We start from the raw sequence: 24,039 nt of genomic DNA, 5'->3' as shown, positions 1-24,039 counted from the left end.
GCTTTCATTTGCATCAAAACAACTTCCATTATTTACATAATATTTCCCATCATTTACACTTCGGTAGTGGGTTTTCAAAGGAACATATTTGGAAAATACGTGTAAAGTCTAGCATCTGTAATTTTTAATTATAATAAATCATTAACGTTTTATTGAATATAGTTAAATGACCCAAATTTAGATTGAAAAACGTAAACATTTAATGCGCAATTACGAAATTAAAAAATTTCCTGTAATTATAAGGGAATGTTTATCTTAGGCAATCAGAACCTTTGCGCAAATAAACTTTTTTGGCTTTTTTTCTCGGTAGAAACCAGAGCATCAAATATTTAGACCCGTTGCTAGCGGCACGTACAATATGCATTTGGAGCGGATCGTAAATAGTTTTCTATTAATATGCTCGTTATTTCATGCTGAATCAGATTCTACCTGATGCCCATTCTGAATTTCCTACTGAAGCGCTTCCGAATCGATTCATTAAATTTTATCGTTTAAGTGCTTATAACTCTGACTTTCTTTGTAATCTTGTTTTATTGGTTTTAAATAAAGGGCTGTCGAGCTTTTTTCTCTCTAAAATATCACTGATTCCCAGATATTTAAATTTAAGATTTCCTGTGCTGTGGGTTAACGTGCGTGTTTGGTCAAGCACAGTAACCAAAAACTGTGACGTCTTTCTATGGACTAGGGATATCATTCAAAAAGTATACCAACTTTTTAATGTTTTTGCACATATTCGTTAGTTCTTTATACGTCTAACAAATGACTTGATAGATAGAAAGGCACTAAAATTTGAATTGCAGTTATCATGGCAACCATTTCGCCACCATACTCCTTATTATGACATGCTCTACATTTCATACCATAATTGTGTAGTTATTGTGTTTAAAAATTGCTTACTTGCGAGATGATCTTTGGCCAGAATTATTTATGGGCCGAAATGTGAGATGATGTTCCACTATTAAAGATCTTGTACCTAGGCTGTTGCAATGGCAACGAAACGGATGCATTTAAAAGTTGTCAATGGTCTTCGCATGATACGCTATCTTCTCTGGACGACACCAATTATGACAGGCTCACCTCCTTCAGTGCGCTCTTTATTGTCAATGTTTTTCCCTATCCGCAATACTCAAATTACCTTATTTCCTGTCTTAACCAGCTAGTTTTGCCGATTTACAGTGTGGAAAAAAACCCGAGGCAAACTCAGGTAGATGTTTTTTTGCGCGCAAGCTCGATTTTAATCAAAACCGAAATTTGGTATGAAGATAGGCAAATGGAATGACATGTAAAGTGATAAGGGGTTTGTGGAAGATATTCAAGGAAGAAATATCCTGAGATTGCCTTTTGATAACTTGTACACCAAAAAGCCGGTGTATAACTATGAACTCTACGTGACGCATAATAAGCGGTTCTATTTCAGCGATCTTTAGAACTTTCTAGAGGCTTCTAAACGATCCTTAATTAGCTAACATTAGAGCAGCAAGCAATCTACTCTATGCGTCCTAAACTGCCTACTAATTACAAAAGTCATTAGCGTACCTACGTAATCAGCGATTACGAAACTGATGATTTTACGTTCCCAACAAGTTTACCACTTGCAAAATATACAAACATGTACATTGGCTGTGATAAAATAGAAAGGAATTTTTTACTAGTATTTCACTGTATGTGGCTAGTCAGATCCATAAATTGTCGTTAAGAATCTGTATGATTTTTGTGAGGTATTTACTGATAACAAGGCTGGTGCAAACGCCTTGACGTGGAATAGTGCCCAATCTTCTCAGATTAAATCCCGGATGAAATGTCCTCTGACCTGTTTACCAGTTCAGTCTGCCCCTCAAGCCTCTCTACCGGGTTCCAATTTTGTTTTATGCAAGTCCATGATTTCTAGCTTGTGATAAAGGATATTTTTCTGATTGATTTGGTTTGAAATTGAATCATGATTATAGATACATCTTTTGAAATGCTTGATGATATCGAATAATTTAATAGGAAAATGTCGTCCAGCGCATATTTAAGTAAAAGTTCGACTTTTCTTTTTTTCTGGGCCTTGATGCAAGTACAATGGTGACGCAAATGATAAAAGGTCTGTGGAGTTGAATAGAGCCAAGAAAACACTTTACTACCATATGTCCAGTTTTATCTCATAGAATATGTATAGCTATTACTCACGAATTGTATCAAGCTATGTCTTCTGTTAAATAGCTCTGATGACGCCGAGATAAACGGCGAGAGGCTTTTCTAGCTAGCCTGCCTTTCAATGGCTGATAAGCTCTTGAAAGGGTTTAGTTTCAATACTGTACTATCGTTTTAACAAAGGTTTTTATAAATCTTTTTCTCATGGAAAAGAAGATTTTAAAGTTGAAGCATCTAAATATTTTAACAATTAATCGACCCTCGAAGACCACAACTTCAACGTGCAAACTTTATAAATGATTTCATTTAAGGGCTGGTGACATTTTTGCTTCTATCTTACATTAATAGCGACAGGGAGCGACGATAAAAGATATGAAATTCAATGTAAGATACATGTATGAAAAGATATGTGCTCATTTAAACTTAATGGACATTTTGCCATTCGAAAGGAGTTGTATTGTTATTTGTGAGATATTTTCTTCTGTAAACAATGCCAGTGGAAACGCATTGACGTCGAGTAGTGTGCAATGTTATCAAATTGCATACGGGTTGAAAAGTCCTCTAACGTTTTGAGAAGCTCACACTGTGTCCCTCAGGCCTCTGTACTAGGTCAATTTTTTTCTTTATGAAAAGTCCATTGTTTCTCGCTTTTGATAAAGGATTTTTTTTTAATTAAATGTTTTGTTTGAAACTGCCACCTGGAACCTGTTAAAACCTTTTTGGTATTCTGGAAACATCTCTACGCCTTGGTTCATTCTACAACAAGAAACTAAGGGTTGCAGTGCTATGAAGAAGAAAAGGGTCTTTTGTATTTTTTTCAAAAATGATAGCTAGAAGTATAAAATTGTAGTATTTCAGCATTGACAAGGAGGGCTAAGTCTCCTTATAGCCCCCCTTACTTTTACACCCCTGATCAAGTCAACCAAGTTTATTTAACGTGTTAGCAGTGTTATATAACGTTGAATGAATACGTATTATTACGTAACTTAGTTTATTTATAGCCAGCCTTATAAATTATTTGGACTGCAGCTAAACTTACCAAATCACAGTAGGTAACACATTCGTACAATCTATTATAAGACGAAAGAGTATTCAGGCTGAACTGATTTCAAAAATTTCTGTAAGTATACAACATAATGCTTCATTCTAGTTTCATTTTCTTCTTCCGTATTTCGTTTTATCCGAATCTTTTAATACTTCTTTAAAGTAAATAAAGATTCTTTTGTAGTGTGATTTGCCAAGCCCACTCCACAAATGTAGCCGTATATTACCGAAGCAAGAAGAAGGGTTTCACGGCGATTCGAAGTTCTTGTATTCTTGTCATAACCCTTCAATCTAGTTCGCAGTAATAACAGTGACGCAATAATGCAGTGCACAGGTGTTTTCAATTCAAAAATGCTCTTTCCTTGAATTTCCTGGCAGAAGTGGACATGAAAGTTAGAAAGCAGCGCTTTTCACTTTTCCCGTAGCAATAATGGTTGCATCTAAACTTCTCAGAATGGTTTGTGATATTGGTGAATGTGTTTGGTAAGTTTGCTGAATACATGATTATGAGCTTTAAGCCTTCAAAAAGACAGAATACCTTGGTTTGGAAATTGACTTGTGTTTTTGCTTTATAGAACACATGTGCACATGTGACCCTTTCATGGAACCAAGTTTTCATAAAATTTTAAATTGTCAAGGGCTGTCTAGATTTCATTTTGAAGCGAGTTCTTGATTTTTGGCCTTTGGAAACTCTGTCCATTTGATACCATAATTTGTAGTTCTCACCTTTGGAATCAAAGGAGTATTGAGAAAACGAAGGCTATAACTTTTTTGGCTTTGTTCAATAATAGTTCTTGATAAAAATAAGATTTAAATATGTTAAAAGTTTTATTCACTTCATGTGCTGAGATTCTAATTGATTGAATGTTAATGGTATATAGATTGTCAGATTTATTTAGGTAACTTTACAGTTTTGGCAGTTTTGTAAGGGGTTTTATCGATATTATCATTAAGCATGCACCAATCAACCTACCAAAGAAAAGGTAAAAAAAGTTAGAGATGTTTCTTAAATAGAGATGGAAAACGTATAACCCCGGATCTCAGCCCTGTCAAAACAGACATCCTCCCTGTATACTCTATATCAAGCATGTAAAAACTGGAAGTTTTTCTTTTGAGTGTAAATTTACAATCATTCTACGTGAGTTCTGAATGATTTAAAGAGATTCAAAGATTTTAGTTTTGCTTGATTGAGTATTTTTTATTTACTTTTATCGGAGGTTCTCTTCAAAACCAGCTCACGCCGAAGAGCAACTCTCCTTGAATTTTAGATACGAAGTATGAAGTAATGAATTTTAACATACGAGTCATTCTACATGTTTCTCTTGGCACGGGTGTAATTTTTGTAATTAGAGAAGATTTGCAGATTCTGTATAGTTATATTTTGTGACGATGAAGAACTTTTGAAAAAGTGCCAATTTTGTATGGTAATATTATGTCACTTTAGAGAACCTTTTAGAAAAGGGGCCAGTTTCTATGGTAATATTTTGTGACGATAGAGAACTTTTGAAAAAAGTGCCAATTCTGTATCGTTCTCAAATATTTTGTGACGAAAGCGAATATTTGAAAAAAGTGCAAATTCTGTATGACAATATTTTGTGACAATAGAGAAGTTTTGAAAAAAGTGCCAATTCTATATGATAATAGTTTATGACGGTAGAGACTTTTGAAAAAAGTGCAAATTCTGTATGGTAATATTTTGTGACGAAAGCGAACATTTGAAGAAAGTGCAAATTCTGTATGATAATATTTTGTGACGATAGAGAACTTTTGAAAAAAGTGCCAATTATGTATGGTAATATTTTGTGACGAAAGTGAACATTTGAAAAAAAGTGAAAATTCTGTATGATAAAAGTTTGTGAGGGTAGAGAACTTTTAAAAAAAGTGTCAATTATGTATGGTTATATTTTGTGACGAAAGCGAACTTTTGAAAAAAGTGCAAATTCTGTATGGTAATATTTTGTGACGAAAGTGAACATTTGAAAAAAGTGAAAATTCTGTTTGATAATAGTTTGTGACGATGGAGAACTTTTGAAAAAAGTGCCAATTATGTATGATAATATTTTGTGACGAAAGCGAACATTTGAAAAAAGTGCAAATTCTGTATGATAATATTTTGTGACGATAGAGAACTTTTGAAAAAGTGCCAATTATGTATGGTAATATTTTGTGACGAAAGCGAACTTTTGAAAAAAGTGCTAATTATGTATGATAATATTTTGTGACGAAAGTGAACATTTGAAAAAAGTGCAAATTCTGTATGATAATATTTTGTGACGATAGAGAACTTTTGAAAAAAGTGCCAATTATGTATGGTAATATTTTGTGACGAAACAGAACATTTGAAAAAAGTGAAAATTATGTTTGATAATAGTTTGTGACGATAACATAAAATTATATTCTTGGATGCAAAGCTAGAATAGAGAAATCAGATTTTATTCCGATATTTGTACATGTCTTCGTATTTTCTTTTTATTTAAATTTTTATCTTTTTTGATTGGGCAGTTCAACAAGCATTGTCCAGGCTATAACTTTGCTGGCTTTGGTCAAAAATAGTCCTTCATAAAAATAAAATTTAAATTGTTAAAAGTTTTATTCACTTCATGTGCTAAGGTTGTCAGATTTATTTAGGAAACTTTACAGTTTTGGCAGCCTTTTAAGGGTTTTTATCGATATTATCATTAAGCATGCACCAATCAACCTACCAAAGAAAAGGTCAAAAAAAGTTAGAGATGTTTCTTAAATAGAGATGCAAAACGTATAATCCCGGATCTCAGCCCTGTCAAAACAGACATCCTCTCTGTATACTCCAGAGCCGTATTTCAAGAACATTGAAAGCACATTTTTTCTAACAGAACTGATAGAGATTGAAAAATATAAAATACCTGGTATTTTACAGAACATCGCGTTGATATTCTGTAACTAACAATGGTATGTTTAAATTTATAGATAGCTTTTTGAATTGAGTTTATAAAACATTGTCATAATGTAATTATTTACGGTAGTGATATGCCCCTTGTTATAATGGACTCATATACGCGGATGTAAATGTTTACTTAGTTTTGGATTGAATTGAATTATAAGTTAGTTGTTGATGGGTTCTGTTACAGTTGAGTTGAAATTACAAATATTAGAGTTTTCTAAAACTGTAACTGGGCAACAACTTTGTACTATCCCCTAATGTTACCATTACAATTTGATCCAGCAATTATACGATCTCTTGTACCGTTTGTACTACATTGTTGTAGCTGAATTTTAACCTATTTAATTCTTATCAGGATTGCTTCATTTATCCATCATTTTCTCGAAACATTTCACAGAAAGTTATTCCTTGGGAGTCTTATAATAAATAAGAGCTACAATACAGTTTTAGTAATTTGCAGCATACCTTAACTGATTTGATTTTTTTTCATTTGATCATAATGATTATATCTATTTTCTATGCTATATCAGCTATATTTTTGTCACAATTTGTTGGAAAAAGCCTCGCAAAAGAGGCTTGCTAACTTTCACATACACTCGTACGGGATGTGCCATTTTCGGGGGAACCTGTTATTATGTAGACAATAAACTTTGGGGTATCATTTTTGGCAAAATTTAACATGGTCATAAATTTTGGGATTGATTTTTAGCATGACCTTAAGTTTTGGGATATCGTCGTTAAAGAAAGTTAAAATGTTCTTAATATTTTGATTGTTGTTGTTGTTGGGTTTGTTTAAATTAAATTTAAATATATGATCTTCATATTGTATCTAAATTTTGGAGTAGGGTTTAAAAATTTATAAATTTAAGGGTCTGTCTTCATATTTCAAAATAGCACACTCTGGTTCTCGCTCTAATGAATTTACCCCCCCCCCCCTCCCCCCGGGGTAGTTTGGTGAACTCTATGGTCCACCGCACTAAATGACCAGTTTTTAACAGTTCGAAATTATTGCTTTCGCAATTAAAATCTACACCTTGAGTATTTGCCCTGTACAATTTTTGTTTTTTATTTATCTAGTGTCAGCATCGATGTAGTGTCTAGTGTCTAGTGTCTAGTGTCCTCAACTTTATATCCCCTCCAGGTATACGACATAATCCTAAATCTACTTGTGAAGATACTGTTCAAAAGTTTGTTGACTTTATATTAGACTTTGTTGTTTGAAACTTGTTTTTAAATTGTTCTGGAAATTGAAATCACCAACTCTTTGTTTTAATTTTAGATACCCTCCTATGTCATGACGACGAGCTGGAAGGGCGAAGGATAGCATTTATACTATACCTGGTACCTCCCTGGGAAGAAAAAGACGGAGGTATTTCGTGTGTTTTTGGATGACTTGCTTCCACTGTCATATTCATAGATAGGTTTGTCACAGACTCCTAGCAGAGATGGATAGATTTTAACTAAAACTCCTTGTGTTATAAGATCAGTAGGCCTTTTATTCAAATCGAACATTGTTTGGCTCAAATTCCTGTTTTCTCTAAGCATTGTTCTTCCATCAAGCGTTTGATGGGAAAAACTTCATTTAGCTGCTGCTAAACCACAGTGTACAGGAATACCGGAATAGTTCATCAGAGATCTTTTTCTAGAATATCTTCAATTTTGCGTCATAATCTGAACAAAGCAGCATTAAATACCTCTCATGCATAATCGGTTGAGTATTCTTAAAATTACGTATGATACTGCCAATGAAAGATTCAAAATTTGCTAATGGATTAATTTTCTTCTGGCCTCGTTCAAAAATTCAAAAAGTTTGGTCTTGAATCAGGACTCAATTACAGTGTTTTGATAGAAAAAGAACCTACTCTTATGTGGTCGTTTCTCAGCCACTTTTGTAAACACTCAACATAAAGAGGTATTTCATGATGGTTTTTTGGATATATGGTCAAAATTGAATAATTCTAATAATAGAGTTTTGTCACTTCATTACTCCGGAACACTATTGTTGGAAGCTGTAAAATTCTGGTACAATGTAAATATACCCTTTTTTATCGCAGTGTAGTATTTGGTAGTCAAGGAGTTCTGATTTATCTTTTTATTTTGCTTCCATGCTGACAATTCAAAATTTTTAACGATTTTCGAAGAAATTTCCATACTAGTTTTTGTTATTTTTGTGTTTTGGCTGAATCATATCTGATGAATTAAGTCATTTTATTTATTCATTTATTTATTTATGTATTTGTTTATTTATTGATTTATCTCTCTATTTATTTATTTACTTATTTATTTATTTGTTTATTCATATATCTTATCTATTAATTTTTTATGTTTATATTTTATTTGTTTTTATGTCTTTGTTTAAATGTGACGTCATAAAACATATTTTCAGAGTTTTTTACCTTTTATAACATGATATTTTATTTCTTTGCTTCAGGCACCTTGGATTTGTTCTCTGTGAACGGTAACACGCTTCTTGTATCATTTCTTATCATGCAATAATGAACGTGATTCTTTTTCAACCAATTTTTGCTTTTATAGAGGTTAACTCTTCTTTTATTGCTATTCTTGCCTTGTAATTTGCTTCATTAACTTTTGCCAACAGTTGTAACTTTGCTTTGTATTGTAGAGCACGGGCAGCCAGCTGAGATAGAAAAAGTCCTTGTTCCTTCTTGGAATAGTCTTGTTTTCTTTGAAGTGACGCCAGTATCATTTCACCAGGTAAACCTTTTAAAACGCTCGTACGAATCCTCATTGGAAAGCTTCTTTGCAAAATTAGACCTTTCAGACGGCCCATTTCAGTTTTTCCTTTGTCAGGTCAGTGTGCAGATGTGGCACTTGATAGAATCGTTTACCTTAAGTACGCGGCTGGTATAAGCAGAAGGACACAACTGTTTTTCGATTCAAAGGGATTCTTCTCATTGAAAATCACAGTAATAATGCTTGCGCTGATTTCGATTTTGTTTTGAAAATCTTTATCATCAACAACTGCAGATAACGATTGTAGACAGTTATCTTTGTTCAACAGTGCGGCAAAGTCAGATACGCTAGCCATGTATGCAGTGCTTCATGTTTTAGTGAATGTGGTTGATCTTGTGTTCAAGATGTCTATCACAGTTTACTATGCAAGGGGACGGTAGTAGAATTGGGATAGGGTCGTTTCACTTCAATTTCCCATCGATAAATCAATGCCTTATCCACCGAAAACTGCCAAATGGCACTTGTTACCATTTAGTTTCATGTATTTCACTTGAAACTACTCTGCAAGGATTAGGGTACCATTTTCCAAACGATCGAAAAAATTTTCACGATTACGATCGCACACATAGTATGGTATCATCAGCATAGTTGCATATTTTGCAGTTCATCATAAGTATAATAAAGTCATACTGGTAGATATTGAGCAAGAGAGGCCCCAGAACAGATTCATGCGGTACGCCTACGCTATTCTCCTTCTATGTGCTGAAAGACCCATTTACCTTTCCTCTCTGCTTTCGCCGACCCAAATAGCTATGGATAGCTGCAATGTTAGTCGATGCAACGTATGCTTCTAAGGTGCATGCGATCAAAGGCTTTGGAAAGGCCCATAAGCACGTAGCCTCCTGAAATGCAACATCTTTAGCTAACAAATTAGTTTCAATCAACTTCGAAACTACAAACCCGTCCTTCATGAAATTTCTTTATGTGGTCTTGAAAACATATCAGTAAGAAATTGTTCTTTGCCAAGGTAGAGACCGACTCTTACGACATCTCTCTTCAAATTTCCGACCAAGTTTTCGAGTAGAGACTAGACTAATTAAGCGCGAGGAAACCCAATTTATGGCCCCTAAACTTTTCCTTTTTATTCTGCTACTTCTTGAAATTTATATGACAGGGTTCTCTCTGCATCTGATTTTTATCAGCCATTTTGTGGGATATGATGCGAGAAGTCTGGAGTATTATTGAATTTTCGCTGAAGCTCTCGTCATGCAATGCATAATAGAACTTAATACACCCTCATCCAGTTTCTTTCCTACTAAAATGGCTTAAACCATTTGTCAATCATTGTAAGCCAATCAATAAGCGCGTGAGAGGAATCATGCTCAACGATTGGTTATCTTTTGATTGACAGATGGCTGAAGCCTGTCGATTACCATTAACTACTTTGACCCAGGCAAAAAGAAATCATTTTTGGGCAAGATTATGCTATGTGGGATCTCTTAATTGAAATAACTTTATGGTTGGAACTCTTTTTAAGATGTAATATAGAAATTCCAATATTACACTATTACCTTAAGGATTTTTTCTCTTTAAAGTTTTTTCTATCTATATTCATTGATTGTAATGTCGGTGGAATTAACAGTACTTTCATTTTTCAGTTGAAGTTCTGTTTGGTTTTTTATGTTTAAGTTCGACTGCATACAATTCATTATAAAAAGACTTTACACCTAAAAGATTAGGCAACTAACAAATCAGACAACATTAGAGAAAAGATATTCCTAAAATAGGTCAACACATTCTTCATCACTTGATAATTTTGAAAACTTTGTTCCTAGCTCCAAGATGTTTTTACTGGATTACAATTTTCCATCTTAAGTCTTCTTAAAATATTCTCAATTCACTTAAGGTGACTTAAAGACAGTTCCTGCTGAATGATTTCGCTTGATTTATATGCCGAGAATATGAGCCTCTCCTTGGTCAACAATATCAAATTTCTTAATTAGTTGAACCTTCTCTTTCTGCAGCATACTTGTGTTATTTGATGCAATTAGTATATGATCTACATATATTGCTAATAGCACATACCTTTCTCCCTCTTGCTTAATATAGAAGCACGTATCTAAGGTGTTTGCTTCAAAACCAGCTGATCTCAAGTACTCATTAATTCATTATTTCATTCCAATAACGAGCTGCTTGGCGTAGTCCATAAAGAGATCTTCTCAATTTGCACACATAATCAGGGTGTTTCTTAACAACATGGCCCTCCGGTTGTCTCATGAAAATTTCTTCTTCTAAAGTTCAATTTAAGAATGCTGTTTTACATCCAACTGGTGCAAAGCAAGCTTACAATGATGAGGCATCTCATTTGAGGGACGCAATGCTGATGGACGTTTTGCTGGCAATGAACGAACTTGATTCAAATCTCCTCATATGTAGCACTCACCTGAGCTGTATCTTCCTCCTGAACCAAATTATCTGTCTGTTCTGACACATCTCTACTCACTGATGCATCTGAACTTTGATCAGAATTATCCTCAGTCTCATCATCTTCATCATCTTGGTAATTAGCGCCGCAATAATAAATTGATACAAGATCCTCTGCAGCTACAACTGGATGAATATTCCGAATATTTTAGATATCACACAAACATTTAGCTTCATGAAAGGTAAAATTACGGCTAGTGTCTGTGGATCTATCAAACGGTATCCCTTTACATCGTCTGAATAGCCGATGAAAACTTTAACTTTAGCTTTCGCATCAATTTTTAAACGCTGCTGCTTTGAAACATGTACAGTCGCAAGAAACATGCAAATGTGACAAATTAGGCTTTTCTCAATGAATAATATCATAAGGTGTTTTTCCATCGTTATATGAATGAGGTGATCTGCTCTTGAGATATACAGTGCTACTCGAAGCTTCTGCCCAAAACTTCTTAGGTAATTTTGCATCATGCAAAATAGCACGCATATCCTGAGATATTGCTCTGTTTAAACGCTCTGCAACTCCATTTTGTTCAGGCGTGTATGGAGCAGAATATTGATGTTGAATGCCTTTCTTTCTGCAAAATTCTTTCAATGCCTCGAAAGAATATTTGCCTCTGTTATCACTTCCGATAATCCTAACTGACCTTCCTGTTTGCGCCTCTACCATTGCAACAAAACTTGTGAATTTTGTAAACACTTCTCCTTTTGTACGTAGCATGTTTACAAAAGCATAACGTGATTTGTCATCGATAAATGTGCAAACATATCTAGACCCACCAATGGAATCAACTTCAAAACGTCCCATAACATCACTGTGCACTATTTTCAATATTTCTTCTGATTTGGATGAGCTTGACGGAAATGGGTTGCTATGTGACTTTCCTTGATCACAACATACACAGTGGCTGATTTTCTTGTTGGGATTGACACCTTCTGCTACGTCTTGTAATTTACTTATTTCCTGGGCCCATAACCTGTTAAAAATACTTATACTGTCTTGCTTATATGGCCCATGCGTTGATGCCACACCTATAGAGAGTAATCATCAAGTGGCTTCACTTCTGCTACACAAACACGATTTGGCAGTACTACTTTAATTTCAACAAGCCGCTCATATTTCTATCCAACACCTACCACTTTGCCCTCTGCAACTATCTTACAAGTTCCTTTGGTAAAAGTCACACTAGCTCCATGCATTGTCATTGAATGCACTGACAAAAGATTATCTGTAAGGTCTGGAACACACAAAACATTCTACAAGCATTTCTCCATGTTCAAGCTTTATTTTCTTGATACTGTCTTCACCTACTGCATATATCATATCACAGTTACCCGCCAATCTTATTTCTTGTGTTTTCTTATAAACATAATAACCCTGGAGCAAACTTTGGTCAGAAACCATATGCTTACTTGCTCCAGAGTCAATACATTAAAACCCCGCAAACAAGAACATAGGAAAATAAGAACCTACCGACTGCTTTTGTGGAAAAGACACCCAAAGATAAGAACCAAAAACATACTGATTTCTTTTCATGTTCTTATGAGATTGTACATATTAAATAAAGCATGAAATTCTCATAAAGTATAGTTTTCAAGTCTTTGTGTTTTGATTAATTGATCTTCAGAGCCATCAACTGTCATTAAGCATCCAGTTCTCTCAAATGATTTCTGAAATATATCTCCATCTCTTGAAGCTCTTCTTAGGCCTCTCTTGCCCATTTTGTCATCAGTATGCGTCTCTGCCTGGCACTTATCTTATCATGCCATTTCTCTATGTTTTTTCATCATCAAGCCATTAATCCATTCATTCTCTATTTTCTTTTTGAACATCCTTCCTATGCCTGCATCAATTGGTTGGACCTTGTCTGTCTGCGAATCTGGAAGCAAATAAACAATTGTATTACATGTTTCTCTGCATTTTTAATGAAAAACGTTCTCTGTTTGAAATGAGACATTACCTGCAAATATTACATTCTTATTTTCCTTATCAGCGATTCCTGGTTTCAGTGCTTTTTCTGTCCATTCTCTATTTGTTTTACAATCCATCCAAGCATTTTGCTGGAAGTAGACATCAATTCTATTGTCATACTGTAATTTCTCATCCATAGCTACATTGCCTTTACCTTTAAACACGATGGTTGGTTTTACTTATTGCTTTCTTGATCCTCTGATGCACAACTGCAAAGTAGCTTGTCTTTTGCCTAGGCCACTTGTTGGTTGACTAACCCATATCTGCTTGGTGCCTTTACCATCATAGGTCTTTCCTTGATTTACAACAAAAGAAAGTGTTCTCAGGGAGCCACATTATTCCTGTTCTCAGGGAGCCAGCGGCCCTATTTTGGATCATTGCATGCAATTGTATTGCGCTGTCTGCCTGTTTTAAGAGATTTTCTTAGACTTCTTTGAAGCATCTGAATGGTTTCTCTGCAATCCTCTGATGAAATATTTTTCTTGTTAATTCTGTTACGCAAGAAAATATGGTGCCTTTTTTTTGAATCTTTGGAACCAATTCTTACTTGCTTTGAAAGATGAAGCTCTGTTTACACCATAGAACTGTTCAACCTTGCACTTCATTTTCTTGCATAACCATAATTTTGAAACTCCAATACCCTGTTGTCTTCTTCTCTCAAACTCTGATGCAACTAACTTTGCTGCTTGTGGAAGTTTTTCTCTTTGATCAATGTTATCTGATGTTTTTTTTCTCCTTTGCCTTGCTGGTACTATATTTCCCTTCCCTTTCTTGAGCCTGTTTCTATTTATCTCATCCTTGATCTTCAAACGCTTTTTGTTCCATTTTACAACCAAGCACTTATTTGGAATTCCCATAAAGTTTGCAACTTTCTTCCACTTTCTTCACCTGATTTTGTGTCATTTGGTCTAGTAGTTAAATAGTTTTCCTTTTGAAATCGAGAGTGTAGGAATTCCTCTTTGAGGAGCCTATCTGATTATCCCCCTTTGGCGTTCGGATTTGACTCGCTTGAAAAGGCTGACAGTCCCCATTTCCATCATCTCTTCGGTCGACAGAATCATTGTGCTCAGTGCCTACCAGATACACTGGTTGAGTGTTTGACATGTGCGGTCTGTTAACAGCCTCTTTGGAAACAGAAAGATTCCTGATGTTTCCAATCAACATGTATGTCAAGATATTGCTGAGATGTGAATTTGGATTTGCATACTACACACTGAACCTCGTTGATATTTGCAGATGTTGCTGCAAGCATCTAGGCGACCAGAAGCAACGCTTATTTTCTTTGCAATGCCAAATCTAAAAAGTGTCCCTTGCATCATTAAAAGTTTTGAAAATATATCCTTGCACGACTGTCCGAGTACCCCGTTTCCCTTGTTCTTTTCACAATTCTGGGAACGAAGCATCCTTTCCCGCCATAAAATTTTCAACTCGAGGCCATTACTTGGAAAAGAGGTTTCAAATGGTAGAGCCTAGCTCAATCCATGCTAGAACCACAGCCACAGGAAATATCGAAAACTAGAATGGCAAAACAGATGGAGTTGTTTTGTGAATCAATATGGCGAGGTTATCATGCCTACATAAATGTAAGAAAAGTAGGCATTGGAGACATTTCATGTGTTCTGTGAAATTGAAGGTGACAATGAGTATGATGATAATGTAATTGCAATCAAGACCAAGGACGACGCAATTTTGGGGCATGTTCCTGAAGAACTTTTATCTCTTTTTTACAAATTTCTTGAAAAGCATGGTGAAGTTGAGGGAGATTGTATTGGCTGCAGATTCAACAAGGATGCCAGAAAGGGGGTGGAACTCCCCATGGATTACAGATTCATTGGAAACTTGAAATGTTTGAAGCATTGCAAAATAACTTGCAGAATATAAAGAAAAGTCTATTTTCAAAAGACACTGAAGAAAGACTGAAAATTGAAATTTGTGACATTAGGCATTCAAAAAAACCCATTTCTTGGCACTCTTTATAAGTATATAGACATGATTTTTGTGATGAGTTCTACTGAGATCATAGACGACATAGCAAAAAAAATTTTAATTTGTTTTTGAAAAGCATCTAAGTTTCTGAACATGGGAGCCAAGTATTTTTACAATTTTTTACCATATCAATGTATTAAACTTACAATTGTTGATAACTGGATAACTCAAAAAATCTCAGGGATAAATAAATTATTTTATTTTCATTTTTTTATATTGGGATTGAAATTGGTTTGGCATCAACAAAATACCTTATCCTCTAACATTTAAAATTCAGTCAGGTCATCCCGATATCTATTTACTTTTATCTTGTGCATTATAGTTGTTAGTGTCCTTGCGATAAGAACCACACCCTTAAAATATCATAAGTACCACATTTATAAGAACCTAGTCAGTCTGTTTTTTAGAAAAATAGGTTCTTTTTTGCAGGGTTTTTACTGTAATCCAAATTCCGTTCATTTTGAAATGATTGATTGTTGTCGCTGAAGCAAATGCAACTCCTTTACTTTAATCCATTGTAATTTGGGCAACTTGAGCATTAATTTTGGAATATCTTGACACACAACTTTCTAATATGGATATGTATATCTCCACCATACTGAAACTCCAATTGATAATATTGCTTTTGAAGACGTATTCTTTGCATAAGAGAAACACGCTGGAACTGATCCTTTATGACTTTCAATGCCTCCTTAGCGTCTTTCACATTGTCTATGTGTACTTGAAGCTCTTACTTCCAGCTTGTTCCAATAAAATACAATGCCCTTTGGTTTCCTTTCCGCAATTTTGAAACTATATTTGCATCTATGTTTTCGCCACTTGGCTTGACCTCTGAGCCTTCCACAAATCCCCACAAATCATCACCGATGAGGAACCATCTTATATTTCATTTTCATTTCAAAAATCTTTACACACGAATTCCCTATCAGCTATAATACAAATAAAATAAACTACTTCTATTACAATTACTTCTTTTATATATATAAAATAAAGATGTTGCTGTTCTACCCAGGGATCGTGTTTTGTTTAGGGAATTTATTAACTTTGCAGGAATCCTTTCAAGTTTCTTTTAAACATGGAAATTGTGGGGCTCTTTCTGATGTTTCTTGGAATCTCATTCCATGTTTTGGCCCCAGAGTGAAAGAAACTTCCCTTTGAGAATTCCAAATTTTTCCTTGGGATGTCAATATCAACCTGATTCCTTGTCGAATACCTGGATATCTCTGATCTAGTAATAAATTTACCTTTAATGCTGTCACGGCAAAGACCATTCATCATTTTTTACGTCATTATGGCCCTGTCATATTTAATTAGATTCGAAACTGAATGCCATTTACAATCCACCCGTTCTCAAATTTAGCTCTTTCAATTAATGTTTGAGCCCTGTCTTGAAGACGCTGAAGATGTTCAAGCTTTGTAGCGGACAGACTTTCCCATAATTCATCACCGTATCTTAGATGGCTCTCGAAAAGTACCCTGTAAACCTGGTCCAATTTCGACTGTGGGAGTATGTTTTTAAGTTTCCTCAACGAAGAAAGACCACTTTTAAGATTACACTTGAGCCTCTTGTACCGCTTGTTCCAAGATAGGTTTTCATCGATAGTGAACCCAAGATATTTTACTTCATTGGCTCATTGGATTTTTTCTCCATTTATTTCCACGTTTATCTTCCCCTGGATATGGTTAATTCGTCTTTTATGGCCAATTACCATATATTCAGTTTTATTGGTGTTCAGACTTAGCTTATTTTGCCGCATCCACTCTGCAATGCTCTTACCCTCAGTTTTTAAGACATTGCACAGTTCCTCAATATCTTTTGCAGAGCATATTATGCTAGTGTCGTCTGCATACATATTTGTTGAGCTTCTCTCTACGCATCGCTCATATGCCTTTCCATTCATTATAATTAGAGTTCTAAGTGCTTGACCTTTCGAATTCGACATCTTGATCAACACAAAGTAGCAATCAAAATATCAATCCAATTTGCACAGCGTCTGGTAATCGCTCTGGGCCCATAACCTGTCAAAAATACTTTCAACAACCATGTGCAGGTTAGGCCATACATCACTTTTGAGAAACGAAAACAACAACAACATTTAAGAGAGCTGATACTGGTCAATCAAATGTTCAGTTTTTCTTATTGAATTCTAACAAATACAAGGTATCAATATACTATTCAACTGCCAATCAAGAAATGATGCAAATTGTATATCTAAAGCAGGCAGCTCTCTCAATAACTATAAAAAACGAGGGACAGCACCCTTTGTTTTCAAAGGTGGCTTATGTACATTTGAGGTCATTATTTAAGATTGCAATTAAGACTTTTTTCTATATTAAGTTAGGTAGACAACGTCTGCTCATTGGAACTTGTTGTCATGTTTTCATATATAACTGAAGAAGTATTGCAGCCAAGACGGAGTCTTAAGATTTTATTTTGTTACAGGTGTCCGAAGTTCTGAGCAAAGAAAAATGTCGTTTATCAGTAAGTGGCTGGTTCTATGGCGAAAGTATCCCAAGGCCGCCTACATATATTCAAGAAAGAAAGCTTCCAGAAGTTGGGAGAAAATTAGAGGTGAAGATTGTGGCTTAGTGTCTAAAAACACAGTACAGAATTTATTAACGAAATGTCGTATAGTAAATAGTAGAAAATGAGAAGGCTGGCTCTACAGAAACGCATTTTGCCAGTCAAAAGCTGTCAATTTTTGTTCAAAAGGTGCCAGAAAGAGAAATCTCTAGATATTTGATCGAGAAGGAGATTTTCACAGAAACTTTTAAAGTTGGTTGTTTTATTCTTCTACAGTCCTTTTGCTTCTGCTACCACTTTTACCCAGCCTTTTTTCAGCTCAGATTTTCCTGGAGTCAGCTGCTCTGATTCTATATCTCCACCTTCGTATTGCTTGCACCTTTTTGCATTTTATACTTTATTGTCAAACTTTGGTCAGTGTCTGGCACTTAAAAGTTTATTATAAAACCAACAAACTTATTTTCCATCGCCATGTCAAAATAAACAAATTAAACCATGGGAAATTATCATAAAAAGAAAGCTTGCAGATATCCCCTAGAACCCACCTTTGGTCAAACTCGATGGTGTGAACAGTTCAGATGCATTGTCTGGCCATCTTTAATTCTTTGTTATATCATATTCACAACAGCTTTCATGAGTTCAGGAAAAATTTCTGACCATGGTGGCAGCTTTTACTAGACCCCTGAATAATCTAAACTTCCCAAATCCCTACTTTCACTAGCGTCTGACCATCTCTCCCTTTGCTTGTTAATCTTTTTCACCTACGCCTACGTCCTTGATGGTGACCAATTAAAATTAATAGCAATATTTCTTTTGGCATTTTAAGCTAGTCCTAAAAGGGTTGCCATAAAATGTTTTGGGAATACCCGCAAACCTGATTTTTGCTGTGCTTTCTTGACGAAATTTCTCAGCCCTAAATATTTAGCCGTCCGCCTCTTGAAAGTGCCCTCAAAGCGCGACCTATTTTTTTTTAAATCAGGCTACATTTGGGTCTTTTTAAAGGGGTATATCCATGCATGAATGGGAGAAAAGCAAAATATCTTCAATTCTTTCTCTCAAATATATAGTTACTTACAAATAAAGAGTACAGAATTTTAAAGGATTTGTAGCTAAAAATTTCCAACATGCTAATTACAATTACGAATTACCCTTCGACAACGTACAAGAGTTCATATTGATAACTGTTAGATTTCTTAATCCAAAGTGGTTCTTCAATAAAAGGTGTGTAATCAAAGTAAAGCAATAAAAGACATGTTTCATATTATTGGTAAAGCCAGATCGTCATTCCATCTAGCAATGTTGGAATCTATCTACATTAGCACGAAAAAACCGCTATTGTGTAGACAAAAGGAGTTCGTTTTCACCTTGCGACTCCATTAGTAACATTCTCTATAGGCACACAGCACTGATTGTGCAGCCTCAACAGTCATGTGCTCGCGTTTCTGATTGGCCTATTTCGATCCACAACTGGGTATATATATTTCCAAGCTTAGATTTTTCGATCTATGTTCTGATGTTTTAAACTCTGAAGAGTGTCAGACGTAAAGCTTTAGTTTTCTAAATGTTTGCTTTTCTCAAAGCCATTTTCAGGTTCTTCTTTGCTGGAACTCGCTGTAGCATAATGGAATCGACCATCAAGTTGCTGCAATCTCAAATTCTTTTGAAACAAAACATATATCTAAAAAATGTCATTAAAATCTTAAAAATCTTTCAAACGATCCTGAGATCTTGAAATATCATGATATTTCAAGATCTTTTGCAATGACTTAAAGACTTTGCCATGGCCTTTGTATTATAACAAATTCTGCAGTGACCCCCTTTTAACGATAGACAGGGATCTAAACTTGAAAAAATGTTTGAGATAATGTAATTATCTTTTTTCCCTTTTTTTGGAAACAGTTAAAATATCACAAAAAATCTAGATGCACAATTCTCGTACGAAATATTATCACTTTTCTGACTTTGATAGTTATTATTTTATTCCTATGAATAATCTTTATTTTCAGCAAGTTGTTCAGTGTTTGCACATTTTTTTTCAGGATGAAATTTTACTGAAATGGATAAACCCAATGTACTTGGATTCCGAGATTGTTGACGCAATACAAAATCAACTTGAGGAGAATTCTGAAATTCAGCTTGATGACTTTCTTCTGGTGCATTTTTGTCTATGTCTTTTTATCCGTTTGAGAATTTATTTATTCTTCAATGAAGAGGTCGTAAATAGAACTCTCCTAAACATCTGCTTCTTGAAGTGATCCTCCGTGGAAAATTACCTTGCAGATTCTCACTTATAACAGTTTTATTCACTATAAAGCTCCTAGCTTTGATTAATCTCCCCTCTTAGATAGGAAACAACATCCGAAGAACCTCGGCAAAACACCTCGCCTCTTGAGCAAACATTCACCGCTAAACTACTCTAGCGACCTTGTCCACTCTCCATTATGCCGTATTTTTCTATTGAATTTCTTAAATGGAAATTATAATATACTGGTGCTTGTTGGAAGGCTTATAGTACATAAGTCAAAGAATTAATTTTTAAAGTACTTTATAATCTAAGATAGAATCGAGCAATATCTGTCATAGGGCTTAATTTTCCCAAGTATTGATTCTTAATTTGTTGGGCCCTTGCACAATGTGTCGACAGACTCAAAAAGAATACTAGCAGCTATTTATTTTGAATTTCAAAATTTTGAAAGTAGAAAAAAACAATGCAACCATTAAAGATAAACTGAAGAAAGCTACTTTGCATTTTGCAAGTATTTTGCAATCTAGTTTGTGTCATTTTTTGCAATCCAGTTTGTGTCATTTTTTGCAATCCAGTTTGTGTCATTTTTTGCATCGATTATTTTAGGAGGAGAGGTACATCGAAGTCTTAAGAGAATTAGAAAGTTCAGAAAACGAATGGAAAATGAACGGGCCAGCCAACAAAAGGTGAATTCTACATATGTTAATGTAGCTAAACAGAATGTCAGTAGATGTCAGTTGATTTCCTACCAAGGCTAAGAATGGAGCATTTGGCCTCTGGCCGGACAGATCGCTTTATAATAGTTGAACAGCTCTTATGGAAAGCCTAACAGTAGATTTTATTACTGATATTTACTGAGCAGGAAGAAATTTAAGCAATGCACGTCCACGCCAACACTTGCCTGAAAACTACAAGGCAATTTACCGGTGCAAACAGTGACGAGAAGTGATTACCGGTGTTTTTTTATGAATCTTTATTATGAAAAATTCAATTTATAATGCTTACGTCAAAATTTGTTCAAGGCTTTGAACAAATCTTGTTTACTTAAGAGTTTAATTGTAATTGACCTTATTCTAATACAAGCATTTTAGTTTTGTTGTGCTTAATAAAACAGTTGAAGGAAATAAGGCTTTTTAAGAACTGCTTTTTTGTCTAATAACAGCATAAAAAATGTTTTTTGCCTAAGAAATGCAAGGCAATTAATTGGTTTTGCGTCATTCGAAGAATGACAAGCTAATTATCAGTAAATGTTTAACATTGTTTATAAAGACTTCGCCAATCAAAATGGGTAATTTCAAATCACATTTGGGTTCTTTTCAAACGATTAAAGGAGTGTACGGAAGCGCAAATCGGCATTTTTTAAAACAAATGAATTGGATAAATAATAATTAACAATATCTCTGTTAATAAGATCTCAAACTCAGAAACATGAACAATTTAATGAATTTTGCAGAAATCAAATTTGAAGATTTGCTTTCAATAACATGTGTGGAACAACTAATACATGTTAAAAATAGGTTCTCGTTGACTTTGTTATCTGTATTTGACGAAAGTACCATCGGGAATTTTGTACTTCACACATTTATTAATTGTGACAAGGAGCCTCATGTATGCTTAGCAGAATTTATGATTTAGTTTTTGGTACATTGTGTAGCATTTTTAGTAGCAATCTATTCTCTTATCATTCACGTGCCGTGTTTTATTTATAGCCGAAATAAATATGAGAAACATAACTTTTTCAATTTCAGTATTCTCCCCAATCTAAATTTCATCTAGCTTTCACTCTGGTGTTTTCGATCTTACAGTTTTAAGGCAATGATAAATGTCAAAATAATATTTCTAGGAATAGTAACATTGAATTTTTGGTTCTTTAGGATTAAGGGAATGCACTGTGCTGTAGCATGTATTTATCAAAGTAATTTTTATGAGAAATGTAAGATTTCGCTCGTAAGAAATTTTCACCTTTGAATTCTGCAATAAAACAAACTGAAATTGCTGTTCTAACATTTTGTTATATATAGATGATATAATTCTCTGAAATGTGTTACATCTAATGCTGTTTAAGCTTCGAGATATACCTGATCTGAAGATATGCCTGGAGCTCTCAGTATCTCTCGAGCGTATTTTGTCTCAGATAAAGCCAAAAGTTGTTGATGCTATAGCTGTTACGGTGTGACGCAGGGACAGACGCTTCCCAAACTTTATGGCATCGAAGATGCAACGGCATGGATATTGGGATAATTTTACAAAGTTAAATGGCAATTTCTTATTAATCACTCTGCCTTGTTTTCAGGAAGTATGAAACTATAGAATATGACGATAAGCTTTCTCCAAATCTGAAATCGCTTGTCGACCTTATGCATTCCGAGCCAATGTTTAAGCTGTTGACAAAACTTACTGGTCTAAATCTAGCAGTCCTGGATGCTGATAACAACAAAGAATCTGTGTCAGGGACGTCATCCAAAGCTGACCAGGAAAAAGCCTCCGCTCCTTCATGTTGCAGTGAAGTGCGTCGTTGGGCACGTGGCTCATACACTTTGATGCACGATTCAGATCCTGCGCTTAAGGAATTCGCTTTGGACGCCATGTTGTTTTTTAGATGCGATAGTGAGTGCTAAGCAAAGTTTACAGTGATGTGTTTTCATGTATTCTTTAAACTTCATTGGCCTTCGACACATTTTTTAGTACACAATAACATAATAAATTCACATTATAACGTGCACTTGTAAGTTTTTGAAGGTGAACTTTATGAATTATACTATATTATTACCGTTGAATTAATTATACACTTCCTTACATTATTATTTCCATTCAGGAAATTTAATAGTAAAATATTTTAGAAATTCGTGTCGAAATTCGCTGCAACTTTAAATTGTCATGTTGTATACACAAAAGAGTGTACAACTCTGTCTATACGGCTCAATGCACTATTCGACAGTCCGGTTAAACAGTAATTTTCATTATGTTAGAAATCCCCATTATTATATTCATATATATTTTCTAGACTGGGATCCCTCCTTTGGTGGCTTCACTTCATACATTGCTGATAGCGAGGATGAGGAGGTAATTGGTTAATTTGATTTCTGTGCTTAGATATAATTTATATTATTATGCATTAATTTCAACATTCATATCTGATTAACAAACTCACCCAGCCGATTGCATCATTTAACTTGCATCATTTTGACCTGCAGCCGCTAACTCACTCACGTGTTTCACGATTAACGAAAGAAGACATGCAGAAATAAATTTTCAAAGACCTATAGAATCCAGTTTCTCTGATATACTGAACAGAAATGTTGCGGTCATTAACACTTTGATATTGCGATGGACATATCGACCATATCGACCTTAATGTATTATCATATTTTATGCTTATCTGAATGGCAACTTATAGAATTAGGCTCAGTCTTAATAAGAGGGTCCAAGTAGGCCGAGAAATCTCGCAGACTGTTATCTTATTTTCATTCAATGTTGCAAAGATTGCGACAGCCGAGTCTTACAATAGAATGTATATTCATAAGCCTATCTCATAATTACATATTTCAATTTGTCGCGAAAAAGAGAGTTATAGCAAATTAAAGACTGAAATATCTGTTACATGGGTTATGCTCTCGTACTATCTGATGTATTTATTCAACTTCCAATCCACTTTCTTTTTATAGTCACGCAATATAAATCTCCATCGAACGTCATCCTGCCATGAAAGCTTCACTAGGTCTGCCTATGATCGATGTAGACTCAAGTTTCATTTTTATGTTCTTCGTGGCTTTTCGTGGTCATCATTATCATGGGTTTTCCATTGTCTTTTTTGCAGCTGCTCACTATTTGCCCAACTTCCAACTGCCTCACTTTGGTTTACCGTGATAAAGAGACTGTACGCTTTGTAAAGCACATAAATGCTTCATGTAAAGATGCTTGGGATGAGCAGAAAGTTGAAGTAAACGATTTTTTTGGATTTTACGATTTATCAACAGTTTATTATGAATGATTGAAGCTTATTATCGATGATTTTTTGGTAGATTTCTTTCTGTATTTGT

The 24,039-nt window shown here is 34.7% G+C and overlaps 1 protein-coding gene across 1 annotated transcript in view; it reads left to right on the top strand.

Moving 5' to 3' along the window:
* The window catches only part of LOC135694663 (prolyl 3-hydroxylase OGFOD1), a 32,576-nt gene extending 8,576 nt beyond the window's left edge, over window positions 1-24,000 (top strand). Inside the window, exons 6-14 of the mRNA XM_065213487.2 lie at window positions 7,377-7,466; window positions 8,529-8,555; window positions 8,721-8,812; window positions 17,674-17,802; window positions 19,794-19,907; window positions 20,606-20,685; window positions 22,293-22,606; window positions 23,004-23,062; window positions 23,817-24,000. Coding sequence (XP_065069559.2) covers window positions 7,377-7,466; window positions 8,529-8,555; window positions 8,721-8,812; window positions 17,674-17,802; window positions 19,794-19,907; window positions 20,606-20,685; window positions 22,293-22,606; window positions 23,004-23,062; window positions 23,817-23,990 — 1,079 coding nt within the window. The 3' untranslated portion in view covers window positions 23,991-24,000. The remainder of the gene's footprint in view (window positions 1-7,376; window positions 7,467-8,528; window positions 8,556-8,720; window positions 8,813-17,673; window positions 17,803-19,793; window positions 19,908-20,605; window positions 20,686-22,292; window positions 22,607-23,003; window positions 23,063-23,816) is intronic.
* Window positions 24,001-24,039: the final 39 nt, after the last annotated feature.

This window comes from Rhopilema esculentum, chromosome 8 (genome assembly GCF_057945365.1).
Source record: "Rhopilema esculentum isolate cy_ngs chromosome 8, ASM5794536v1, whole genome shotgun sequence".
Taxonomy (NCBI): domain Eukaryota; kingdom Metazoa; phylum Cnidaria; class Scyphozoa; order Rhizostomeae; family Rhizostomatidae; genus Rhopilema; species Rhopilema esculentum.
The sequence above is the reverse complement of the archived record's forward strand: the minus strand, read 5'-3'. Positions and strand labels throughout refer to the sequence as shown.